This window comes from Leguminivora glycinivorella, chromosome 15 (genome assembly GCF_023078275.1).
Source record: "Leguminivora glycinivorella isolate SPB_JAAS2020 chromosome 15, LegGlyc_1.1, whole genome shotgun sequence".
NCBI lineage: Eukaryota > Metazoa > Arthropoda > Insecta > Lepidoptera > Tortricidae > Leguminivora > Leguminivora glycinivorella.
Genome location: NC_062985.1, coordinates 7,573,444 through 7,596,630, shown reverse-complemented (window position 1 = coordinate 7,596,630; position 23,187 = coordinate 7,573,444). Strand labels below are relative to the sequence as shown.

General features: G+C 37.2%; 1 protein-coding gene across 1 annotated transcript in view; it reads left to right on the top strand.

Annotated features, from left to right (window-relative positions):
- The window catches only part of LOC125233850 (protein unc-13 homolog B), a 463,752-nt gene that overhangs the window by 70,744 nt on the left and 369,821 nt on the right, over positions 1 to 23,187 (top strand). Inside the window, exons 2-3 of the mRNA XM_048139988.1 lie at positions 15,801 to 15,830; positions 17,118 to 17,220. Coding sequence (XP_047995945.1) covers positions 15,801 to 15,830; positions 17,118 to 17,220 — 133 coding nt within the window. The remainder of the gene's footprint in view (positions 1 to 15,800; positions 15,831 to 17,117; positions 17,221 to 23,187) is intronic.

Here is a 23,187-nt window from a genome sequence, read left to right as displayed (position 1 = left end):
TTTTTACAAAACAATACAACCGACTTCAAAAAGAACAATCATCCTTATGAGGTTCACTTTGTGAAAGCGCTAGTTTTCGAGAGAAAATACTCGAGTTACTTAAGAAAACACCGAAATCACCATACGTGTGCCTTTAAAAATTGAGGAGTTCCCTCAACTTTTCATGGATCCCACCATCAGAACAGCTCCAGATTAATATGGAACCACCAGCCCCCCACAGGTAGCTCCTTTCAAACATAAAAATAATTATTGAAATCGGACTACGGGTCTCGGAGTATTCAGGTAACATAGGGACATAAAAATGAACCCGAATATATAGCCTCCTTCTTCTTTATTTTCAGTAAAGAAGTCGGTTAAAAAACTGAATTTAATTTGATTTGTATTAGTTATTACTTATGAATACCTAATCATCACTATCAAAAGTGACGACCGTTCTGGCGTAGTCTGTAGTGACCCTGCCTGTTAAGCTAATGCGCGATAGAGATAGATATCTACTAGCGCTTCGTTTCGTGAGCGTTTCGTGAGCGATTGTGCCATTCGGCTAGCCACCCAGATATCACAGCGGTAATAAATTGGGTCCGACCAAGCAATGGTTTAGAAGAGTTTATTAACTTTGAACGCTTTGAATATGAAAATGTTTGTTTTAAAAATACGTATAATCACAGAATATATAATAGTACAAGTACAGAAGGCTCACTCCTTTGATGTTCACAAAACGCCGCCATTCTAAATTCTTACCTACATTAACAAACGGACCGCACGAGTGCAGACGACATTGAATTCTTTTGCGCCGCGCGAAGGTCGTCGCCACTGAATGGGCCGCGAACTCGCGGCCGCCGGCATGTACTTGTAGCGCGGCGAAAGGATCGCGGAGTGAGCCGCACCTGGCCCCGTAGCCGAATGGCATTTCTCCAACGCCAAACGAAAACGAAACGTAGTCCGGCTCTGTCGCGCCAATACGCAAGAGCGATAGGGATAGATATCTACTAGCGTTTCGTTTCGTGAGCGTTTCGTGAGCGTTTGTGCCATTCGGCTACGCACCCTGGTATAATATAAGTATTAAAACAAACTTGCAGTACGTACCCTATCACTAGCTCAAATATTTAAACATATACGTATTACGTACGTACGGTTAAGATACTGATTTTGACGACTGGTCTGGCCTAGCGGGTAGTGACCCTGCCTGCTAAGCCCGGTAAGGGCATTTATTTGTGTGATGAGCACAGATATTTGTTCCTGAGTCACGGATGTTTTCTATGTACTTATATAAGTATTTGTATATTAAACATATCGTTGTCTGAGTATCCACAACACAAGCCTTCTTGAGCTTACCGTGGGACTCAGGCAATCTGTGTAAGAATGTCCTATAATATTTATTTATTTATTTATTCTATAATTTGTTATGTTTTCGATATTCTTGGCACACGAACTTTAAGTTCGCTATCACCACCTGCAACTGATTGGTTGCTTTATGAAATGAAAGTCGTGAGGGATATGCGTGCTAATAATACAGTACATAGGTGATTGTCAAAGTCGTGTCAAAATCAATGTAATCCATGATTTTTACGTTGCAAACGGCCTTAAATAATGTCTTTCTTTACTTTAGTTTACATCAAAATGTTTCATACATTTAGTAATTAATAACTTAGAACGATGATAATTATTACAATTAGAAAAAAAATGCACATCAAATTTAAAAAATGAGGTTTTAAAACAATTTTGGTGTATCGACAAGGATAGCACTAACGACTACTGAAATCAATACCTATTAAATGGCCTAGTATATTGATATTTTTCTATTATGACATTTATGACTCAGTCCAACTTATCCTATATACGACCTCGTTTAGCGGTTATTCCTTAACGATACCCTTGTAACGACGTACGCCATCTAGAAAAGTTTTTCTTATATATCGTATCCTGCCGGCGTATTATGCTTACAATTTTATCTTATCCACGCGGATAAGACATCTGTCACTTTCACACTGACATACTTGCCAAAGCGTGACGTATACTTTATCCACATAGATAAGTGATAAAATTGGAAGCATAATACGCCGGCCTACTAATATTGTGGCTGGTTTTTAGGGTTCCGTAGTCAACTAGGAACCCTTATAGTTTCGCCATGTCTGTCTGTCCGTCCGTCCGTCCGTCCGTCCGTCCGTCCGTCCGTCCGTCCGTCCGTCCGTCCGTCCGCGGATAATCTCAGTAACCGTAAGCACTAGAAAGCTGAAATTTGGTACCAATATGTATATTAATCACGCCAACAAAGTGCAAAAATAAAAAATGGAAAAAATGTTTTATTAGGGTACCCCCCCTACATGTAAAGTGGGGGTTGATATTTTTTTTCATTCCAACCCCAACGTGTGATATATTGTTGGATAGGTATTTAAAAATGAATAAGGGTTTACTAAGATCGTTTTTTGATAATATTAATATTTTCGGAAATAATCGCTCCTAAAGGAAAAAAAAGTGCGTCCCCCCCCCTCTAACTTTTGAACCATATGTTTAAAAAATATGAAAAAAATCACTAAAGTAGAACTTTATAAAGACTTTCTAGGAAAATTGTTTTGAACTTGATAGGTTCAGTAGTTTTTGAGAAAAATACGAAAAACTACGGAACCCTACACTGAGCGTGGCCCGACACGCTCTTGGCCGGTTTTTTTTTTTTTTTTAGTATGAATAGGTAGACGTTTGACCACGATCACACCTGATGGTAAGTGATGATGCGGTCTACGGTGGTTTGATCGTAATCGAGCGGCATTCGAAACAGAATATGTTTTTGCCTGTCTATAATAATGTATATCATGTATATAACGTACATAACATGATATAATTACATATAATCACGCCTGTATCGCATAAAGGGGTAGGCAGAGCACATGAGCTGCTAAGTTTCAGTGCGACTCTTGGCAAAAAGGGGTTGAAAGAAATCCAAATTGTGACATAATATAGACAGGCATAAAATTAATTCTATTACTACTAGAAGCTCGTCGTCGCTCTATTATGTATTTTACACTTATTTTAACATTTTTAACCTAGTTTTTTTTAAGTATGTCGTTACTTAGAAGAATTCATACTAATATTATAAATGGGAAAGTGTGTGTGTCTGTTTGTTTGTCCGTCTTTCACGGCAAAACGGAGCGACGAACTGACGTGATATTTTAAGTGGAGATTAGGGAATGCAGAACCGGTACCAGTCCCAGAACCGGGACTGAGATTTCCGGTTCTGGGAAAGAACCGGGAAATCCCGGTTCTTCGGTACTTTTCGGTACTGAGGGTTTACTAGTACATTTGTTGTAAAATTATGAATAAAACATAAAATAGAAGTCGTCGATAAGTTTTGCTACCTTAGGTCGACCGTATCCAACAATCTCTCGCTTGATGCAGAGATTTTTGGATACGTGTTGCTGTTGGCCAAACATCTCATTATTTTTTTATGGTGTCATAAACATCTCATTATTTTTTATTATTATTAAGAGCCTGCGATGTCCCACTGCTGGGCAAGGGCCTCCCCCCGCTTTTTCCATTCCTCCCAGTTTTGTGCAGTCCTCGGCCATTCTTTCAAAAAGGAGTCCAACTCGTTCCGCCATCGCATACGTGATCTGCCGGGTCCCCGTTTTGGCCTGGGCTGCCACTCTGTGGTAATCTTGGCAAATAGCTCGTTCGGCATTCAGCAGACATGACCGGCCCAGTCCCACTTCAGCTTTGCCGCTTTCCGAACTACGTCGACTATTTTTGTTTTGGAGCGCAGCGTGGTGTCCTATGTCCATGAGTTTTCGCTTAAGTTATGAGTTGAATGTAACTGCTATCTATATCTTGATTGCGTAAAGCTGTGAAAATGGAATTGTGATGAAGACTGTCGAAAGCTTTAGAGTAATCGACAAATGCGATGTAAACTGGGATTCTGTATTCTTGGCATTTTTCGATAATTTGATTAAGGGCTTGTAGGTGGTCGGTGGTGGAGAGGCCTGGGCGGAATCCAGCCTGTTCGGGTGGTTGGTGACGATCGAGTGTTCCCGAGATACGGTCTTCTACGATTTTAAGAAATATCTTGTACAGATGGGAGACAAGACTGATAGGACGGGAGTTTCCTATATCAGACTTGTCTCCTTCTTATGAAGGAGAATGATGTTGGAGTGGCACATTTTTTGTGGAAAAGTTTGAGTGGTTATTATAGTATTAAACAGTTTGGTGATATACGGGATCAAATTATGTTCTCCTACTTTCAGTGCTTCGATGGTGATTCCATCCTCGCCAAGGTTTTTCCCGTACTTCATTTTTTGAAGAGCCATATGTGTGCCGTAACTGGCGGGATAGCTTTGAAGCTTTCTTCTAAATCAGGCACAGGCTGTGGGTGTGTGGGAGATTCGGAGTAAAGGGTTTTGTAGAATTTGGTGGCTATTGTTAGAATTTTATTCCGGTCGCCTATTAGGACCAAAATTATAATATACCAGACTGCATTCTAAGCATACTTTCAAAAACCTGGACGACATGTGCAAGAAACCATTACAGACCTCAACTAATTCTAACATTAGCAAAGTTAGTTTGGTTTACCCTCTAAGTATAACCGAGCCGAGGTCCCGAGTCCCGATCACAGCCGATGAATACCGAGCGGGACGAGTACAACGCATTTGAAACTATTTATATTACATTTGTACAGCATTCAATGGATATTCCATCGTTTACGTTCAAATTTTTGAAGCGATTAAATGCGTTTTAGTTTGTAATCTTTGTCCATTTTTCAGTACCGAAAAGTACCGAAGAACCGGGATTTTATAACATCAGTACCGGTACCCAAAGAGTTCAAAAATCCCGGGATATCCCGGTACTTTTGGTACCGGGAATTCCCGGGAGCATTCCCTAGTGGAGATAGTTGAAGGAATAGAGATGGACATAGGCTACTTTTTGTGGCATTTTTTGCAGCTGAATTCTTGAATATTCCTTAGTACTTATCTATTTATTCTGCATTCAATGACTACGAGTATTTAATTGTTTTAATATTGATTTATAGAACGCAACAAATAATATACTTTATATTAATATTTTTTTCATCATAGCTCTATCTAAACAGCAGAGCTTTCCTATTTAATTTTAGTTTATTAGTCCCCTTTGTTTCAATAAACGTTCATTTAATTGAAAATCAGTTTCTCTTTGTAGTTAGCAACGTTAGAAATTAACAAACAGAAAATAAAAGGGCAGAAATTCGCTTAAAGGTCAAAGCAACCCACATAAAATTTAGAGGAATGCCGAGTGGGACGGACACAGGAATGAAATGTCACCATTTGTTATTAATCTTAATCATGATTAATTTTTCAAAGGGCATTTGTGGCGCTGTACTGTCGGATTATTTTATTTGTGTTTTAAAGCTTTCAAATGTAATTAGTTTTTTTATACCCTGTTTTACGCCTCGACCTACTTTGTATAAATGAATCGAATTAGAAACAGAACACCTGACAACAGTTGTTGACGTTTTAGAAAACGTCGAACGTACGCAAGTTTAACAATAAAGATTCCACTTTTCAAAGAAATCGCTACGCTCGCGGTTCATTATTACAATTTTACATCCTCTCATGATATTTAAATATTGGCGTAATAAAATAAACTTTGTCCTTTTGTTAAAAAAAATAAAAATGACTTTATATTTATAACTAGTAATAGTAATAACAAAAATTATAATCGTTCGTTGTACGTTTTTATAACGACAATTCTTTGGCGATGTGACTACGACATCACGGTCATTTTTCTTATGCGATAGGGGGCAAATGAGTCGAGGCTGTCCTCATTCATCACAGAGAAACATCATATTCAATACATATCGCATCAGGATCTGATATTTGACGTAAGTATATTAAAGTTTCAGCATGTGCATCTCAAATTAGGTAATCTAATGGTCGTAGGTTATTGACCTTTTGGTCATTTCCCCTTCATCAATCCCCCTCCCTTCCCCAATGTCATTTGACCGCGCGGGTCCGAAAGCATTTGCCTGGTCGCTGTGATTCATGGCGTTCCACTTTGACAAGCTTTGTTTAATGATTTTGGGTCAGGATGGTTATTTATAATCTCTGAAGCAGGCTTTGGATTACCATGTTACTGGTTGGTTTTGGTGGCTCGTTTAAAGGTTTAGGGGTTTTGTGGGTAATCTTCAATATGTCTGAATGTCTTATTAGGTACCTATTAAAAGTTGTGAAAATTCGAATAGGTAAGTAGCTACGATTATATGATTTAATATCGATATAATCTATGACAAAATTCAATTAGGAGCATGTAAGGAGAATAACAAAGTTGTGACAAGAGATATAAGTATATTTTTCCGTGATAGATAGCGGGTGTTGGAATAATAGAAAATGTGGATGTGACTAAAATGCGATTAGTTTGTAATGACATGTTTGAGGTGGTTCACTATTATCTTGCAGAAACTTTTTTCTCATATATTTGATTTGCATAATAGTTCTTGGCAGAAGTCACGTTTGACAGAATATACGTTGGCATAAATCATTTCGCAGAATTTTGTAATACCGAATCGTACGTTGGCATAATGTTGATGAGCATAATAGTCTTCTAGTCGAATAGTACTTTCGCAGATAATATTTGAGCATAATATTTAGGCGGCATAAAGTTGCAATTGCGAGTTGATAGCGAGTCAGATGTGTTGGGGATGCAAGATACCTAACACTTCTCCTCGCTTCGCTCATCGTCGTACCTAACGGGGGCTCTGAGAAAGTATTTCGTTTTCGATAACGTGTCATAATTCTGCTCTTGTAATAGTATGCTATAAGTACGACTATTATGGTACATACAATTATGCTAAATCAAAATCGACCAAAGTAATGTTCTGTGAAACAATATTCTGCTAAATGTGTCCTATGCGTCGTAGTAATAATGCCAACTAAGTTTTCTGCAAAATTACCATTCGACCGAATGTTTTTCTGCGAAGTGTGTTTTTGACCAAAATTATTCTGCCAGATGAGGGTAACCCGTTTGAGGTACATCCGGAAGCTTTCCATCTAAAACTTATCCATACTAATATTATAAATGGGAAAGTATGTGTGTCTGTTTGTTTGTCTGTCTTTCACGTCAAAACGGAGCGACGAATTGACGGGATTGTTTGTGGAGATACAATAATAGGCTACATTTTGTCTCTTTCTAACGCGAGGGAAGCCGCGGGCAAAAGCTAGTTGTAAAAAAATTGACCTACCCCAGATAAACAAAACCATCGCCACACAAAAAAAAGAAATTTAACCTACTTATAATATTTTTTTGCGTTTACATATTACCTATACTGAAAAGTAAACGCTCCTGACATGCCACGACATGCAACTTCGTTAATAATATTCTTTGGTCATTACCATTTCCGATAACACCAAAAAGAGTACTCCTAATAAGAACCAGTAGTATCCGAATGAGATTGGATGTTTAATATTCATTTGCCTCAGTTACGTTCGGTACAGATAAATCTCTGTCGTAGATTACGCGAAATTTAATTAAATAAATGGCTTGCCCGAATCAGCGGTATCTTTTTGTGGCGTTAAGCTAAATGTAAAGATTCCATTTCATTTGTTTACATTTTGTAACCAAAAGTTGTAAGGTAAAACGTGGACATTCTGAGGAGGATCTATTTAAAATATTCGTTTAGGGTTAGCACATGATTGCCGATACACTACACTACCCGTCCTTAAGTCATTAAGGGTCACTTGTACCACCGAAAATGGATGGTTAACCCGATGTTAACCCACCTTTTTATATGAAATTTGACAGTTGACAGCCCACTAACCTTGAGTTAAGCGGGTGGTGTGCAAGTGTCCCAAATACAATTAGAAGACGTGTGATCTATCTCACGACAACATACTCTCGCGGCAATCATGTACTAGGCCTACATAAACCCATAGTACAGGTTTATACCTACGTTTTTTTTAAAGGTAAATAGCAATTCCATTCAACCACAAAGTCAAGAGTGTCAAAGCGTTTCGAGGTTTTGATGTGTAAAATACCTCGGTTTTTGTCAACTTGCTCGGTTCCACTTCAAAAGAATGGATTAACATACTTTTAGTACCTTTGTTGTTCATGTTTGGTTTTTAGAGTGCTGAAGAGAGAATTTTTTACAGCGCTGTACCAATACTTGTTGGGTTAACTTTGATTGAGACATTTTTAGCAATTTTAAGGGGACCCATAGCAAAAATTGCTTACATTTTGTAACCAATTACAAAAGCTCATTAAGACCTAAATTGCTCACCTCGTAAATTATTGTAGGCGACGTATAATAACCTGTATAACGCCTTCGCCCCCAGTTACGAATAAAACTCAAGTTTAATTCATGATGGTGGATATTGTTTCTCTTCCAGTGATTTGTACTTTTGTGCCTACATACTAACCTACCTTGCCATCTTATTTAGAATAACACACAATAATAAAATATAAGGTACAGCGGGTCAAATCTCGACTGGTGGGCAATTGTAACTAATCCATTTTTTCCATTATTACACTATGATGTTGAGTTCTACATGTATCCACTGAACACCCCTACCATTATAATATAACCGGTGGATACTCTACTTAATAATGCAAACATTGTAATACATGGAAACTAACCTAACCACAAATTACAATTTTGAAAAACCTCCGACCGCGACATAGTAGACCGATTTTTATGAAACATGGCTAAGAACACTCCCGACTTACTCAGCTTTCAGACAAAAAAAAACTAAATCCAAATCGGTTCATCTGTTCGGGAGCTACGACGCCACAGACAGAAACACACACAGACAGACAGACAAACAGACAGACAGACAGACAGACAGACAGACAGACAGACAGACACACAGACAGACACGTCAAACTTATAACACCCCGTCGTTTTTGCGTCGGGGGTTAAAAATGGACCAGTTACATTTTCCACCAGTCGAGATTTGCCCCGCTGTACCTTTCCGATTTTTAAAACAAGTTATGAAAATTAAAAGCATCAATCACAATATCCATTTTTTCTCTATTATACTTAAATACAATTAACTCGGCGATAAAGAGCAAGGGAATATGCATGTGATTTGATACATTTTTCGTAAAACATTTTAATTTCTTACGCCGTGTCTTGCGTGGGCGACGGTCGCGCGACCGTCGCCGTCGCGTCTCATTCTTCCATATCGATAAGGTTTGATTTCGTATGCGTAGCATCGCCGTCGCGCGATCATCGCGCGACCGTCGCCCACGCAAGCCACGGCGTTAGCTACTTATTAATATGGTCAAAAATAAAGTAACTAAGTGCTTTCCTTTTCACAATACAAGTTGATATCATTTAAGTTGTGGTCAGTACGTCAAAGCGGGCAATAAATAAGCTAGTAATAAATTTATACCAAGTTACTAACTAACTTAAAACACGTTGAAGACTTAATAATAGGCCTTCAAAACTTCATATTATTGACGGTGGAAATGTTCAAAGTAACATTCGAATTTCGAAGTTTAGAAATCTAAACTTGATTTCATTACTAAGTTTTATTTCACTTTTAGTATAAAATAAAGTTTTTTATGGGTCAAATGACAAGTTTCTAATTGGTCGACAACGCGCGACAACACCCCTTGAGTTGCATGCCTAACCTATGGAAGGTTACGTTGACCGCTTTCCATCAGGCGGACCGTAAACCTACCTGTTTGCCACCGACATGGTATAAAAAACATGTTGCAACTTAGTTTGCCCACTCTCGATACACACCTCGGATAATGGCGATCAAATATAGATAATTATGAAAGAAGCCACATTCCTAAGCACATAGTCTGAGCTCGTGTAGGCGAACGTACCATGCTTGCAACAGTGAGATAAGACAGATCGACTGGTCGCGTTCTTGACAGGCGGTGACTGTGAGGTAACCGAGAGCGGGTGAGCGGCATTTTCAGCGGGAAGATCGTACAGTATGGCCACTGCCTGCTGCAGGCAGTGGCCATACTGTACGATAGTACTCTTTATTATTATATACTGTGCCCGGAATTCTAATTAATGGTTGCTGCTTTTAGTGAGACTTGAATTCAATCATGGCCTCTGGATCCAGAAATGTTGTTTGAATTAAATGCCTGAACCTGGAATTTCTTACCGAGTCAAACTTCAAAAAACTAGTCATCAAACTCAGGTAATTTTATGAAATCGCTCAGAGAATGGGGTCACAGATGATTAACAAGCTGGTCAACATCGATTGAAGGCTTTCGTGCGCCACGCGAGCCTTGAAGCAGATTGAAAAAGTGCGATTTACCTATAGGTACATATATTTATTTTCGTTCTAACATCTAGCCTAGAGCGTAGCAAACTAAAAACTATATTTAGATAGAAGAAACAAGTTCTTCTATTTGTATGGCGGCCGAGCGTGTTAAATTTTGTACTGAAGTTGTTACTTGTCTGTGATTTTAAATATGTCTCAGGCCCTAAAGTGTCCATAATTTTTGTATTGTTGCAATTAAATATCACGTAACGAGGCATTTTTAATGTTTTTGTCGACTTCAACCTACAAAACTTGTCGCACCGAAAGCTGCACGCTGCGATTAAAGACGGACAACTCAGTGGATTTTACTGAGTTTATTTGACACGCTGAATAGATACGTTTGCTTGATCTATGGTATATATGTAAAGATCGTTATCAGCGTGCTGTATTGGTGGCAGAGTATGGTTGACAAAAAAACAAATACACAAGTATTTAAAACACTACATATACTTACCAAAATATGATATATATACATATTTATAATTACATAGCCAAATTACATTGAATAAATAACTAAAATTTGTTCAACATATTTGGCTGTCAGTCGTTCATGTCGATTAGAAAAAAATCATTTTAAATAACTAAATGACATTTCTACGTTGACAGAAGTTACAAGAAGGTTGTTATAAAATCTAGGTATTGTGTATCCCATACTGTGAATGAAGATGCTGGGATTATTCGTGCATTTTATTACACTCCTCCGTGTTCGTCTTACTTCGTGCACTACTTTTGACTTGAACTACTTGAATAACAATTCTAGATAATTAGTCGTATCTAGAGTGCATTTGATTATTTGGATTTAAATAATATAATTACACTTCGCGTAATGTATTTTTATAGCATACATAATTAATGTCATTTGACGTATATTGTTTTAAAAATATAGGTGTAATCCTAAGGCCGTTTTCACATTATCCGATCCGATATCGGATGTAGGAAGGATGTAAAATGTAAGATTTATGCGCTTCCAGGTTTTTATTTATGTATTTGATAGATCATTATTACTAAAAAACCGGCCAAGAGCGTGTCGGGCCACGCTCAGTGTAGGGTTCCGTAGTTTTCCGTATTTTTCTCAAAAATTACTGAACCTATCAAGTTCAAAACAATTTTCCTAGAAAGTCTTTATAAAGTTCTACTTTTGTGATTTTTTTCATATTTTTTAAACATATGGTTCAAAAGTTAGAGGGGGGGGGACGCACTTTTTTTCCTTTAGGAGCGTTTATTTCCGAAAATATTAATATTATCAAAAAACGATCTTAGTAAACCCTTATTCATTTTTAAATACCTATCCAACAATATATCACATGTTGGGGTTGGAATGAAAAAAAATATCAGCCCCCACTTTACATGTAGGGGGGGTACCCTAATAAAACATTTTTTTCCATTTTTTATTTTTGCACTTTATTGGCGTGATTGATATACATATTGGTACCAAATTTCAGCTTTCTAGTACTTACGGTTACTGAGATTATCCGCGGACGGACGGACGGACGGACGGACGGACGGACGGACGGACGGACGGACGGACGGACGGACGGACGGACGGACGGACGGACAGACAGACATGGCGAAACTATAAGGGTTCCTAGTTGACTACGGAACCCTAAAAACGATATAAAACGCAAAAATTGCGGATTTAATGCAGATGGCACTTTCCTACAACAGTTTTTGTCCAAGGCACCATCGAACTGCCGATATCGGCAAGACGCTTCCGACATTTTTGGCATGCCGGGCCCCCCGCCAGCTGTCGGTCGATAATATTTGTATGTATGCGTATATAATGTAGGTATACGTTTGTAGTAGTGTGCGTGACAAAAATGGCGTCTATTAAACAGCTGTTAATGATGAATTTCTGTTGAAAAAAAAAGATTGTAAATTGTAATTCATCGGTCCGAATTGCGGATACTAATTTTTTCATGTTTTAGTAGATATAGTTAAATGTAAAATTATTTATTTTACCTGCACACACTTGAGTATTTTTATGCTCATTATTTTAATTTTACAATAAAATATTTGAAATATAGTGCTTATAATTATTAAATATAAAACTTTTTAAAAATATTATTTGATACAAATTCATACTTGATTGATTTGGAACAATGCGTTTTATCGGACCGACATCCGACACTATCGGAAGCGTTTATCGGGTGTAGGATGTCGGTCCGACACCCGATATCGGATCGGATAATGTGAAAACGGCCTAAGAAGGTAAGTATTTATTTTGTAGTTGAGAACAAAGTAAATATTTAAATGTATTTGTTTTTCTTTGCCAACCGTACCTCTTGCCACGAAAAGTGCACCCTGATAACGATCTTTAATATATGACATCTGTGATGCTAAACATAAAGAAAATCCAAAAAAATACGCCATAAAAATACAAGAAGTAAGAGGTAAGTGGCACACGTTATAAACTTTGCGCGAAAGCTAAAATGGAAGTGGGCGGGGACGTGGCACGTGGCAGATGGACCAGAAGAATATCTTCCTGGAAGGATCCTATAGGAATCGTCGAAGGGCATGACCTTACACGAGATGGGTAGATGACATCATCAAAATCGCTAGTCGTGTCTAGCGAAACCGCTAGACAAGATAGAGAGAGATGGTTTGGAGGAGGCTTATACCCAAACAGGGGTTCTTGCAACAGAACCAGATAATAAGAAAAAAACTGTAATCTAGATATTTTTTGCAAAAAATAAAAGGATTTTTTATTTTTATTTATTTTATTTATATTTATTATCAAAAAAACACAAGAACTTTCGACATAAGCACGTAATACAGTACTATTTTGCGCACTAGCTCCATAAAACGACACTATAATTAAGTATGTAATTGTATAGATACTGTAACCTGCATTTTTTGCCACATAAAAATCATGATTTTCAAAAACCTTCGTGCTAAGCCTAATATATAATGTCACGTCGAATTTCAATCAAAACTAAACCAATAAATACCCTTAAAGTGGTAAAACAGCTTTACATTTCTCAGCTATGACGATTACTCATCTACCTCAAAGTTGACTACCAATACCAACTCACACAAGCCGACTTAAGTTTAACTGATATGATAAAGTCAAGAGTCAAGAGGAAAGGCCACTAATTGTACATATAAACTTCGTCCTCATTTTCCTCCGGATATTGACATTCTGAAAATATTTTAGGGAAGTACATATTTGCCTAAAAATGTGTTTTGCCACATCCCAAAGCGTTTGATTTATTTAGATTTTTGTTATAATTACTAGCAGACAGATTTCATACACATGATACACATTTTCAAATGATTTTAGCTCTTATAGTAATTAAAAAAAAAAACATAAATATTCATATTTAGAGCGAATGATGTCAAACGTGTAACAAAAGTATAATTAAATAGTGGTACAGTCACCGGCACAAATATGTGATGATTTCTATACCTTGTCACATTAACGTCTTGTTTGAAATGTCATACAAAATTGTCAAACGATTAAAAGCGACAAGGTACAGAAATCATCACTTATTTATGCCGGTGACTGTACATGCAACAAATTGTGTAAAAAGTGTAGCAGTCTCAAGCAAAACAACACGTAGATTATGCGTATTACGATACGAGGCCAATTATGGCTCATTTTCAATGATTTTAATAACCAAGGAGTAAAATGAGGACCACGTTTGTATGAAAAATTGGTTTCTGTACCTACGGACGTCCACTTTTGTCTTAAGTTTAACAGATAATGTTAAGCTCAGTTCCTTAGGGGCCTATAGTTATTTCACTTTGTTATCTGACTTTGAGTTGATATATTGCTCTCTAGTGAAGAGGAAATGACCTCAGACATTTTGAAAACACTTTTTTCTTGTGTTAGTTTGAAAGTTCGCTTTGGCCCGAGTTTCTTTTGTTTGTTTTGTGGACGTGATGCGAGGTTTGTTTTTGTTCGAGAAGTTTCGGCCTGGGGCCCGTTTCTCGAAAAGTACAAGCCTTGTATTACAAGTGCGCGAACTGTCAAATCGTATGGGTTAGATAACGGCACATATATTATACTTGTAAATCATCATCATCATATCAGCCCTTTATCGCTCACTGCTGAGCATATTAATATGCCTCTCTTCTAGTACCTACGCCACTTCTCCCCGGTCCTGGGCTAGTCTCATCCAGTTGTGACTCGCAATTTTCCGGACGGACCCAACGAGCTTACGGATGCCTGGCACTGCTTACATTTGTTAGCGGCCACCATTCAGTTAACATTTTATAGTCCACCTGCCGTTACTCTGCCTAGCAACATGTCCCGCCCGGTATTTGGTAGTCAATAAGAGTCAACTAGTTATATAATAGGGAAATTAATGAATTAACCTACCTGATCTAAACAGAACCATGTTTAGGTAGAAGAAATAAGTGAATCTATTTGTCAGTCAAGAGTGTCACATTTTGTACTGAAATTTTTTTCTTTCCTGTGATAGGAAATGTCGTTGGCCGTTCAGTGTTCATAATTTCTTTGTTGTTGCAATTCAATATCACGTAACGAAGCATTTTGCTGATTTCCACCTACCGAAATTGGCGCGTGAAAGCTGTGAGTTGGGTAGGGATGGACTACCTATGCCTATCCCTATCCAACTCACAGCTTTGCTTAGACCAGGGGCGATTTTTTAATGTCGACTATTCGATTACGTGAATTTCGTTCAATAATATCTCCACTACTAGCGATTCAAATTCTACTAATAGGATCAAAAACGAGTGGTCTTTACCATATATTTAACATTACTAGCCGTCCTTTTTCAAAAATAGCATTATTACGTCGTTTTCCACAGACTTTCGAACGGCGATTCAAAAATCGGTCCCCTGACCGTGTTCGGGTGCGCTAAGATTTTCTTGACTATTCTGTTGGTGAATTCTGTTGGCAAAGGGCGATCGAAAGAAAAGCTTTAAATATTAGACTTATTGACAAAATACGACACAAGAATATACGGGAAAGAACTAAAATAATCGATGCCCTCGAGCATTCATTAAAACTCAAATGGCAATGGGCAGGCCACGTCGCGAGGATGCCAGATGACAAATGGGCAAAACGACTTACCATCTGGAAAGTTGGCAAACGAGGATCAGGGCGCCCCCGCGCTCGCTGGGCAGACGACATTGAGGCAGTGTCGAGCAACTGGCCCACAGAGGTACAAGACCGAGAACGGTGGAAAAAGTTGGAGGAGGCCTATACCCGGAAGGGGTCCTAACCACTAATAAATAATAACTTATATTTAAATTTAGTTTATAAGGAAAAAAATTGTAAAGTGTTTATGGAATAAAAAGGCTTTTTATTTTTATTTTATTTTATTCTGTTGGTGGCGACTTGCAGGTTGTTTTTGAGTTGTAGGTGTTTTTTTAAAGTGTGTAATTTTAGGTTTAGTTTATTGACGAAGATTGTAGCAAATAACGAAGTTTGTATTCACCTGACGAAACCTTCGTTGCGGATTTAAGAATATGGTCTCTGAATAAATTACGTTCTTACGAGTGGCAAACTCTGTTGTGAATTGTCCAACTGAGTTAAGATTGTATTTGTAAAACCTTACTGTGAACTAATATTGTTATTTTCTTTTGTTTCAGTTAAAAAAGCGCGTTATGTCGGTATACAAGGTGAGTTGAATTTACTTCATATTGCACAAGTACATAGTAGTAGTAGTAATCACTTTATTGTGTATAACAGTTTATAGGCACTACCAATCAAAACTTCAATTTCAGCATCTTTTTATTTATTTGTTTTAGTGTTAAAAACTTATAATATCAATATAGTTCTTATATCACAATTACGATGTAGAAACATTTTTTTTACCTTAACCAAATTAGGAAATGAACAGAGTAGAAATATACGTAAATTATTTCAAACTAAAACACACGAAATCAAAAAAAAAACCAGTGGTAAATAATTTACATAAATTTCTACTCTGTTCATTTCCTATAATGGTATACTTATTAACAGAACTCTGTTAACTAACCCCCTTATTCATAAACGTTCACTAAAGTTATCAAGCCCATAAAGTTCTAATCTAGAGCAGAGCCCAACTGGGGTAGTACCTCCGCCTTACAGAAGACCGCAGCCAAATAGCACTAGACCCTACTCATAGTGTTGTGTTCCTGCCGGTGAGTAAGGCTGCCAGAGCTCAACGAGGGTGCGGTGTGCTGATGACGGGAGGACTTACGGAACTAACTTGTTCCGTCTATTGTCCTTTGAGTCGTCGGCAACCCGAACCCTCCTTAGAACTTGTACATTCCTTTTTGCTGTGTACTTAACACAGCAAAAGGGAGTGTACAAGTTTCTAATAGGGTGGCAACGCGCTTGTGACACTGTTTGAGTTGCAGGCGTCCATAGGTTACGGTGACCGCTTTACATCAGGCGGGCCGTATGCTTGTTTGCCACCGACGTAGTATTAAAAAAAAAAAAGTTCGTTTGTCCCTTTCTATCACATTAATACCTCGGAAAGGGACAAACGAACTTTATCGGCTTGATAAGTTTAGTGAACGTTTATGAATAAGGGGTAAGTCACAGAATTAGATTTAGATAGAAGAAACGAGTTCATTTATTTGTATGGCGGCCGAGCGTGTCAGATTTTGTACTGAAGTTGTTACTTGCCTGTGATTTTAAATATGTCTCAGGCCCTTGAGTGTTGATAAGTTTTATGTTGTTGCAATTAAATATCATGTAATGAGGCATTTTTAATGTTTTTGTTGACTTCAACTTACAAAAATTGATGCCCGAAAGCTGCAAGCTGCGATTAAAGACGGACAACTCAGTGGATTTCACTGAGTTCATTTGACACGCTAAGTAGATACGTTTGCTTAATCTATGGTTTATATGACATCTGTGGGGTAAGTATTTAATGAAATGCCTAAGATAGCATTATAATATAATTTTCTATTCAACAGCAACACAATTCAACACGTACGTGACACTCAAGCTGCAGAATGTCAAGTCGACGACGGTGACAGTTAAGGGGCCCACGCCGTGCTGGGAGCAGGATTTCCTGTTGTAAGTACATACTAAAACCACCCTAACTATGCAGCGCGAAAGCTGAAATTCCACTGAAGTGGGCAAGACACAGTCGGGGGTTACTATCAAATTTACCTTATCGCTAAAAGACTATATATCTGACATGTCTGGATTGTGTTATGTCTTTATGGCTACGTAGACATGAATGCTAAATGCGTCTTTAGCAAAACGTCTGGATATTAAAACGTAACAATTTAAAATGATCTAACAGCAAAACATCTTCATCTTCGAATGTCTGTATTACAAAACAGACATGAACGCTAAACAGTCAAGGAGCAAAAAGTCTGGATTGTTTAATGTTTTTATTGCTAAAAAGAATAAACGCCAAACGACCCGTTAGCAAAACGTCTGGTTTTAAAATGCTTAAGTGTCTTGAGAATTCAAACCTTCTCGCACTGTTAATAGGAACTGTTACATATTTATTATAAAACATGACGTCCATGACACATTATATTTCCGGACGTTTTGCTACTGTATCGTTCTGTGTTGACGTCAATTAACTAACTACGCTTTTGGGTTTTAGATATGCTAATCATACGGACTATGTAAATTTCCAGACGCTTGGCTACTCTTTCATTCTAAGTCTTAGCCATCCAGTTAAATTGACTTTTTGCTGATTGAGTATTCTACTTTCATGTCATCCCAGCTGAATTGACTTTATGATGACATCTAGCTGAAATAGTCGTTTAGCGATAAGGTAAACTTGATAGTGACCCTCGATCGGTAAAGTTCAGAATACTAGCCGAAGTGACAATTGTCGCTGCGTCGCAATCGAAACGCAGTCAGGCTCTGTCGCGCCACTGTACACCGTGTTTTATATTTTCGTTAAATTCGAGAACTTTAGGGATCATTAACAAAAGTTAACTGGTATTATCGCTTTTTCAAGTGTATAATACGTGTGAGAGATTCTTAAGAATAACATAAAGTGAATGTCAAGTATCTGACGGCAAGAGTTAAGACACTATTACTTAGGCCCACTTGCACCAATCACTTAACTCAGGGTTAGTGAGCTGTCATCTGTCAAATTCCATATAAAATGGTGGGTAACCCTCGGGATTAACCTCCATTTTCGTTGGTGCAAGTGGCCCTTAGTATTGTAGAGAAATGGATTGTAGTTGATCTAAAGATCTAAAGAACTCTCCTTAGAGTTAACGGAAATCAATAAAAACAAATGAGCGATAGGGAAGGCTAGCTACGGTACGCTTATATCTAAAGCGTAAATTATTGTGACCTTTGCTAGGTAACTTGAGAAAGCATAAAAATGATATTTATGTAATAGGCCCTATGGGACATTGAAGTTTAAATTGGTTGGTTATACAAGGAATACTTTTGCTAAGCAATAGAGGTTTATGTTTAACTGTAGCGAGTTTCTTTGTGGTGGTATCACTGTTATTTTGGGTTGATATCTTGGGTTTTGACTCTGAGTTCTTTTATAGAAGTTAGAAAGACTTGAAAGTAAGATGAGTATAATTTTAAAATTATACATAGTGTTTATTTAAATTACTGGGTGAATGGTCAACTGCGCAACATTTAAGAATAGGGCCAAAATCGAAGTTGTCAAATTCTACATAGGTATAGGCAACAGGTATAGAGGTTGCAAAGTTCATTTTATACTTAATTTAAAAGTCGTACGCCGATAGCGTTTTTTTTGGTTTTTTTTTCAAAATCAAGTCTCGGGTTACCGTTATTCATGATTCATGAACGAAACTCAACTAAACTAAATCGTTATATTTTACTAAAAGTAAATAAAGTTTTAATTTACTTAAACTTTTAGCTAATTACCGCACCTAATTAATTTAATTTACCTTACCAATTCCTAACTGGACATTTCTATTTTAGTAACCACAAATTCTCGAATTGGTACTTTACACTTAAAACCCCGCCAACAACTTATTGCATTACGAGTTTAATTCAGTTGACTGGTTCGCGCAATATAATTTGGCCAATTTAGCGCTTTTCACCTGGACAACTTTTCTCCTTATTATATTTACAAAACCGCATCATTGCTATTTTATAGGTACTGCCATAATTATAAGTTTAATGCCTGACTCAAAGTAGAATTTAGAGTTTTTTTATTCACGAATTTAAATAAGAGGAAAATAAACGGACTGTGACCTGCCTGTGAGTCCTGTGACTGATGGACGGACAGACAGACAGACGCACGAGTCATAAAGATAAAGAGATAAAGAGATATTTATTTTCGAAAATGTATTGTTAACCATAGGTGGACAGAATTAATAATGTGCGTACACTTTGCTTGAAGAAGCATGGAAAACATTCTTATAAGCTAGGTACTAAATCTAAACATTATATACAAAAGTATGTTATACAAGCAAGCTTAGTCTACACATATTATACAATTATAAAATAGACATTATTAATTCAATTATTCATATTAAAATTCTGATTACTCTTAATTCATATATTGAAATTCATATAATTATTAAAATCCTATTATTATTCATTCATTTACAGATGCCAAATATTCGTCTATTCTATAAAAACATTTTTCTAAACAAAATTTATACAATTTACATTTAAAAAGTGATCTCATAAGGTTTCCGTTTTTCAGTTAACAACAAAAAATCTTTGACTTGTAGCTCGGTTATATCGTGTAAACGTCTTGCACTGAAATACCATCGTGATTTGGAACATTGCCCCTTTAGTTCAACAAAATCTTATGAAACTATTGTTTTCTATAAAGATAAGTCGTTTTGCTCCTAAGTTTAGTCTTCTCGGCTAGATAAAGTAACGGATTGTTAGGGGAATGAAGGTTACGTGACAGGGATCGCAATTTTTTCTAACCAGATGTGATTGATCTCTGAAAATGGACGTGTGTTATTAGCACTTTATTCTCTTTTAAATTGGATTTTGGATATGATCTCTTAATATTTTAAGGCAAAACGAAAATAAAATAAAGATTAACTTTAAACTTAAAATAAATTATGTAAGGTCAGTGTGGGGAAGACCGTCTACCCGGAAAGACCGTCTATTGACTATAACTTTTTTGTTTATATATCTACGCTTCTCACACCTCTGGAGGTATAGCAGTTTTTCATCCTTAATCCATTGGTCTTCAATACATATCCCTAGTACGAACACTAGTTAACAATAGACTTGTTTCTCGTTTCGAACTCGAACATCGAGTTCAACAGGGCTCCGCAAAAAAATAAAATAAAATAGAAGCAGTCGGAATATTTGTATATCATGTATGTAACGCAGTCATTTAATAACCGTTATTTCTGACTAGTACTATTATTTTACTCAAAACGCGCTCAATTTCTAGTTTTATGTTCTGAAATATGTAACTTAGAAATTGTGCCTAGTCAGAAAGTCCGGCATAAAAGAGAAAGGCAAGACCGGCATATGATAAACAAGGAGTTGCCAACCTTTTTAGGCTTTATTCGAAATAAGTCGAGTGTAAACAATATCAATATATAGGTACGTTTTTGGCTTATGATAGTTGTACCGTTTTTAGGGTTCCGTAGTCACTAGGAACCCTTATAGTTTCGCCATGTCTGTCTGTCCGTCCGTCCGTCCGTCCGTCCGTCCGTCCGTCCGTCCGTCCGTCCGTCCGTCCGTCCGTCCGTCCGTCCGTCCGTCCGTCCGTCCGTCCGCGGATAATCTCAGTAACCGTTAGCACTAGAAAGCTGAAATTTGGTACCAATATGTATATCAATCACGCCGACAAAGTGCAAGAATAAAAAATGGAAAAAAATGTTTTATTAGGGTACCCCCCCTACATGTAAAGTGGGGGCTGATATTTTTTTTCATTCCAACCCCAACGTGTGATATATTGTTGGATAGGTATTTAAAAATGAATAAGGGTTTAGTAAGATCGTTTTTTGATAATATTAATATTTTCGGAAATAATCGCTCCTAAAGGAAAAAAAAGTGCGTCCCCCCCCCCCTCTAACTTTTGAACCATATGGTTAAAAAATATGAAAAAAATCACAAAAGTAGAACTTTATAAAGACTTTCAAGGAAAATTGTTTTGAACTTCATAGGTTCAGTAGTTTTTGAGAAAAATACGGAAAACTACGGAACCCTACACTGAGCGTGGCCCGACACGCTCTTGGCCGGTTTTTTATTTTAACTTCGAAATACAGTTTTGATAATGATTCGTATGGTGTTACTAAAATAATTCAAAAGTATTCAGTAAAAATAAAATATATGTGACATGGTTGTGAAGAATGATAAGAGGTGAACAGAAGTAAGCTTACACTGCATTATTCATCATCATATTTAAGTTGGTAGAATTATCGTTTTCTATTATATTTGTTTAAGTATATTTAGATTGTGCAACATGCGACGACAAATATGTATTTCAAAAGAGAGTAGGGTTTCCAGTTGGTCATTATTTTTATAATCAGCATTACCCAACAGGGACCGTATCCTTTAAAGCGGTTTTGACACTTTTGACCGACTATTTTACGGCTACCCGACCGTTAATTGACATTGCTGGCTATCACTTTGACAAAAAGTCGTCATGGGTGTCGTCGATAGGTTTTCGGGGGTGGTAGCTCAGGTATGTGGTAACTCTGGTAGTAACTATAGAAAAGCCAAGCATTGCTAACAAATGTTACCAAACCAATTCACGTATCTTAATATCCTATTACCTTTTCTTAATAAAAAAGTTTCAAAAACAGATAAGTAGTTGGATTTATATGAGCCTGTAATATCGTGACTAAATTGTATCGCAGGTGTTCGTTGGAAAAACAGTATTATGCAAAATCTGGACCTGAAAAGAAAAGGTTTTGAACCCCATCTACGGGACTTATGCCGGTCTTGCCTTATAAATAGAAAAATGCTTATATGTTCAATATTTTAACATTATTTTATTAATTATCTAGCACATTCTGCCCTGTTATTACGTAAAATAACAATGATCATGATTTTGGAACCTAGTATCATATGAAATTACGCGACAACAAGCACTAGACGGTCTTTCTGTACTCATCGCGGGAGGACGGTCAACCTGCCGAGCCTTATAAAATGTGATTTTTATGACTTAAAAGTACCTTATTTCACCAAAATATTATAAAAGCTTTATAAAATATAATATTTGCCATCTCATAGGACCATGCGCATTACGCCAGACTTCATTAATTATAGAGTTTTATCCACTCAAACTTTATTTCAAATAAACTATGCCGGTCTTGCCCGCACTGACCTTACCTAATAACTAGCGGCCCGCTCCGACTACGCACTGGGATTAGCGTAAAAATGGCGATAGTAAGTTATCGGTCGAGAGTCAGCCGGGAGTTATAACCTAACCACAAAATTAAAATTTTGAAAAAAAAAACCCTGACCGTGTGACATAGTGGACCGATTTTTAAAACATGGCTAAGAACACTCCCGACTGACTCTCGACCGATACACTCGACTCGCTTTCAAACAAAAAAAACTAAATCGAAATCGGTTCATCCGTTCGGGAGCTACGATGCCACAGACAGACACACACAAAGACAGACAGACAGACACGTCAAACTTATAAAACCCCGTCGTTTGTGTCGGGGGTTAAAAATAATTGTATTTATTCTAAGATTTTTGAATTAATGAAACTGTAAGGCAGTTTCATTTCACTTCACATGCTCACATTCTTTTACTGTTCTCTATAATTTTCAAACAATGTGAGCATCGGAAAATTCGGAAAATCCGCAGAAATTTGGCTGAAAATCGAGTGCCGACTGAAAGCAGCTAATTGTCTCTATTGAGACCCGGTCTATAATGGAAGCTTAATATTCGCGTGAAATTATTGGTCTGCGAAACGATTAATTTAAAGTCTAATGATTGCAAATTCACATTCTTTGTCTTTATACACGTTTTTAGGGTTCCGTAGTTAACTAGGAACCCTTATAGTTTCGCCATGTCTGTCCGTCCGTCCGTCCGTCCGCGGATAATCTCAGTATCCGTTAGCACTAGAAAGCTGAAATTTGGTACCAA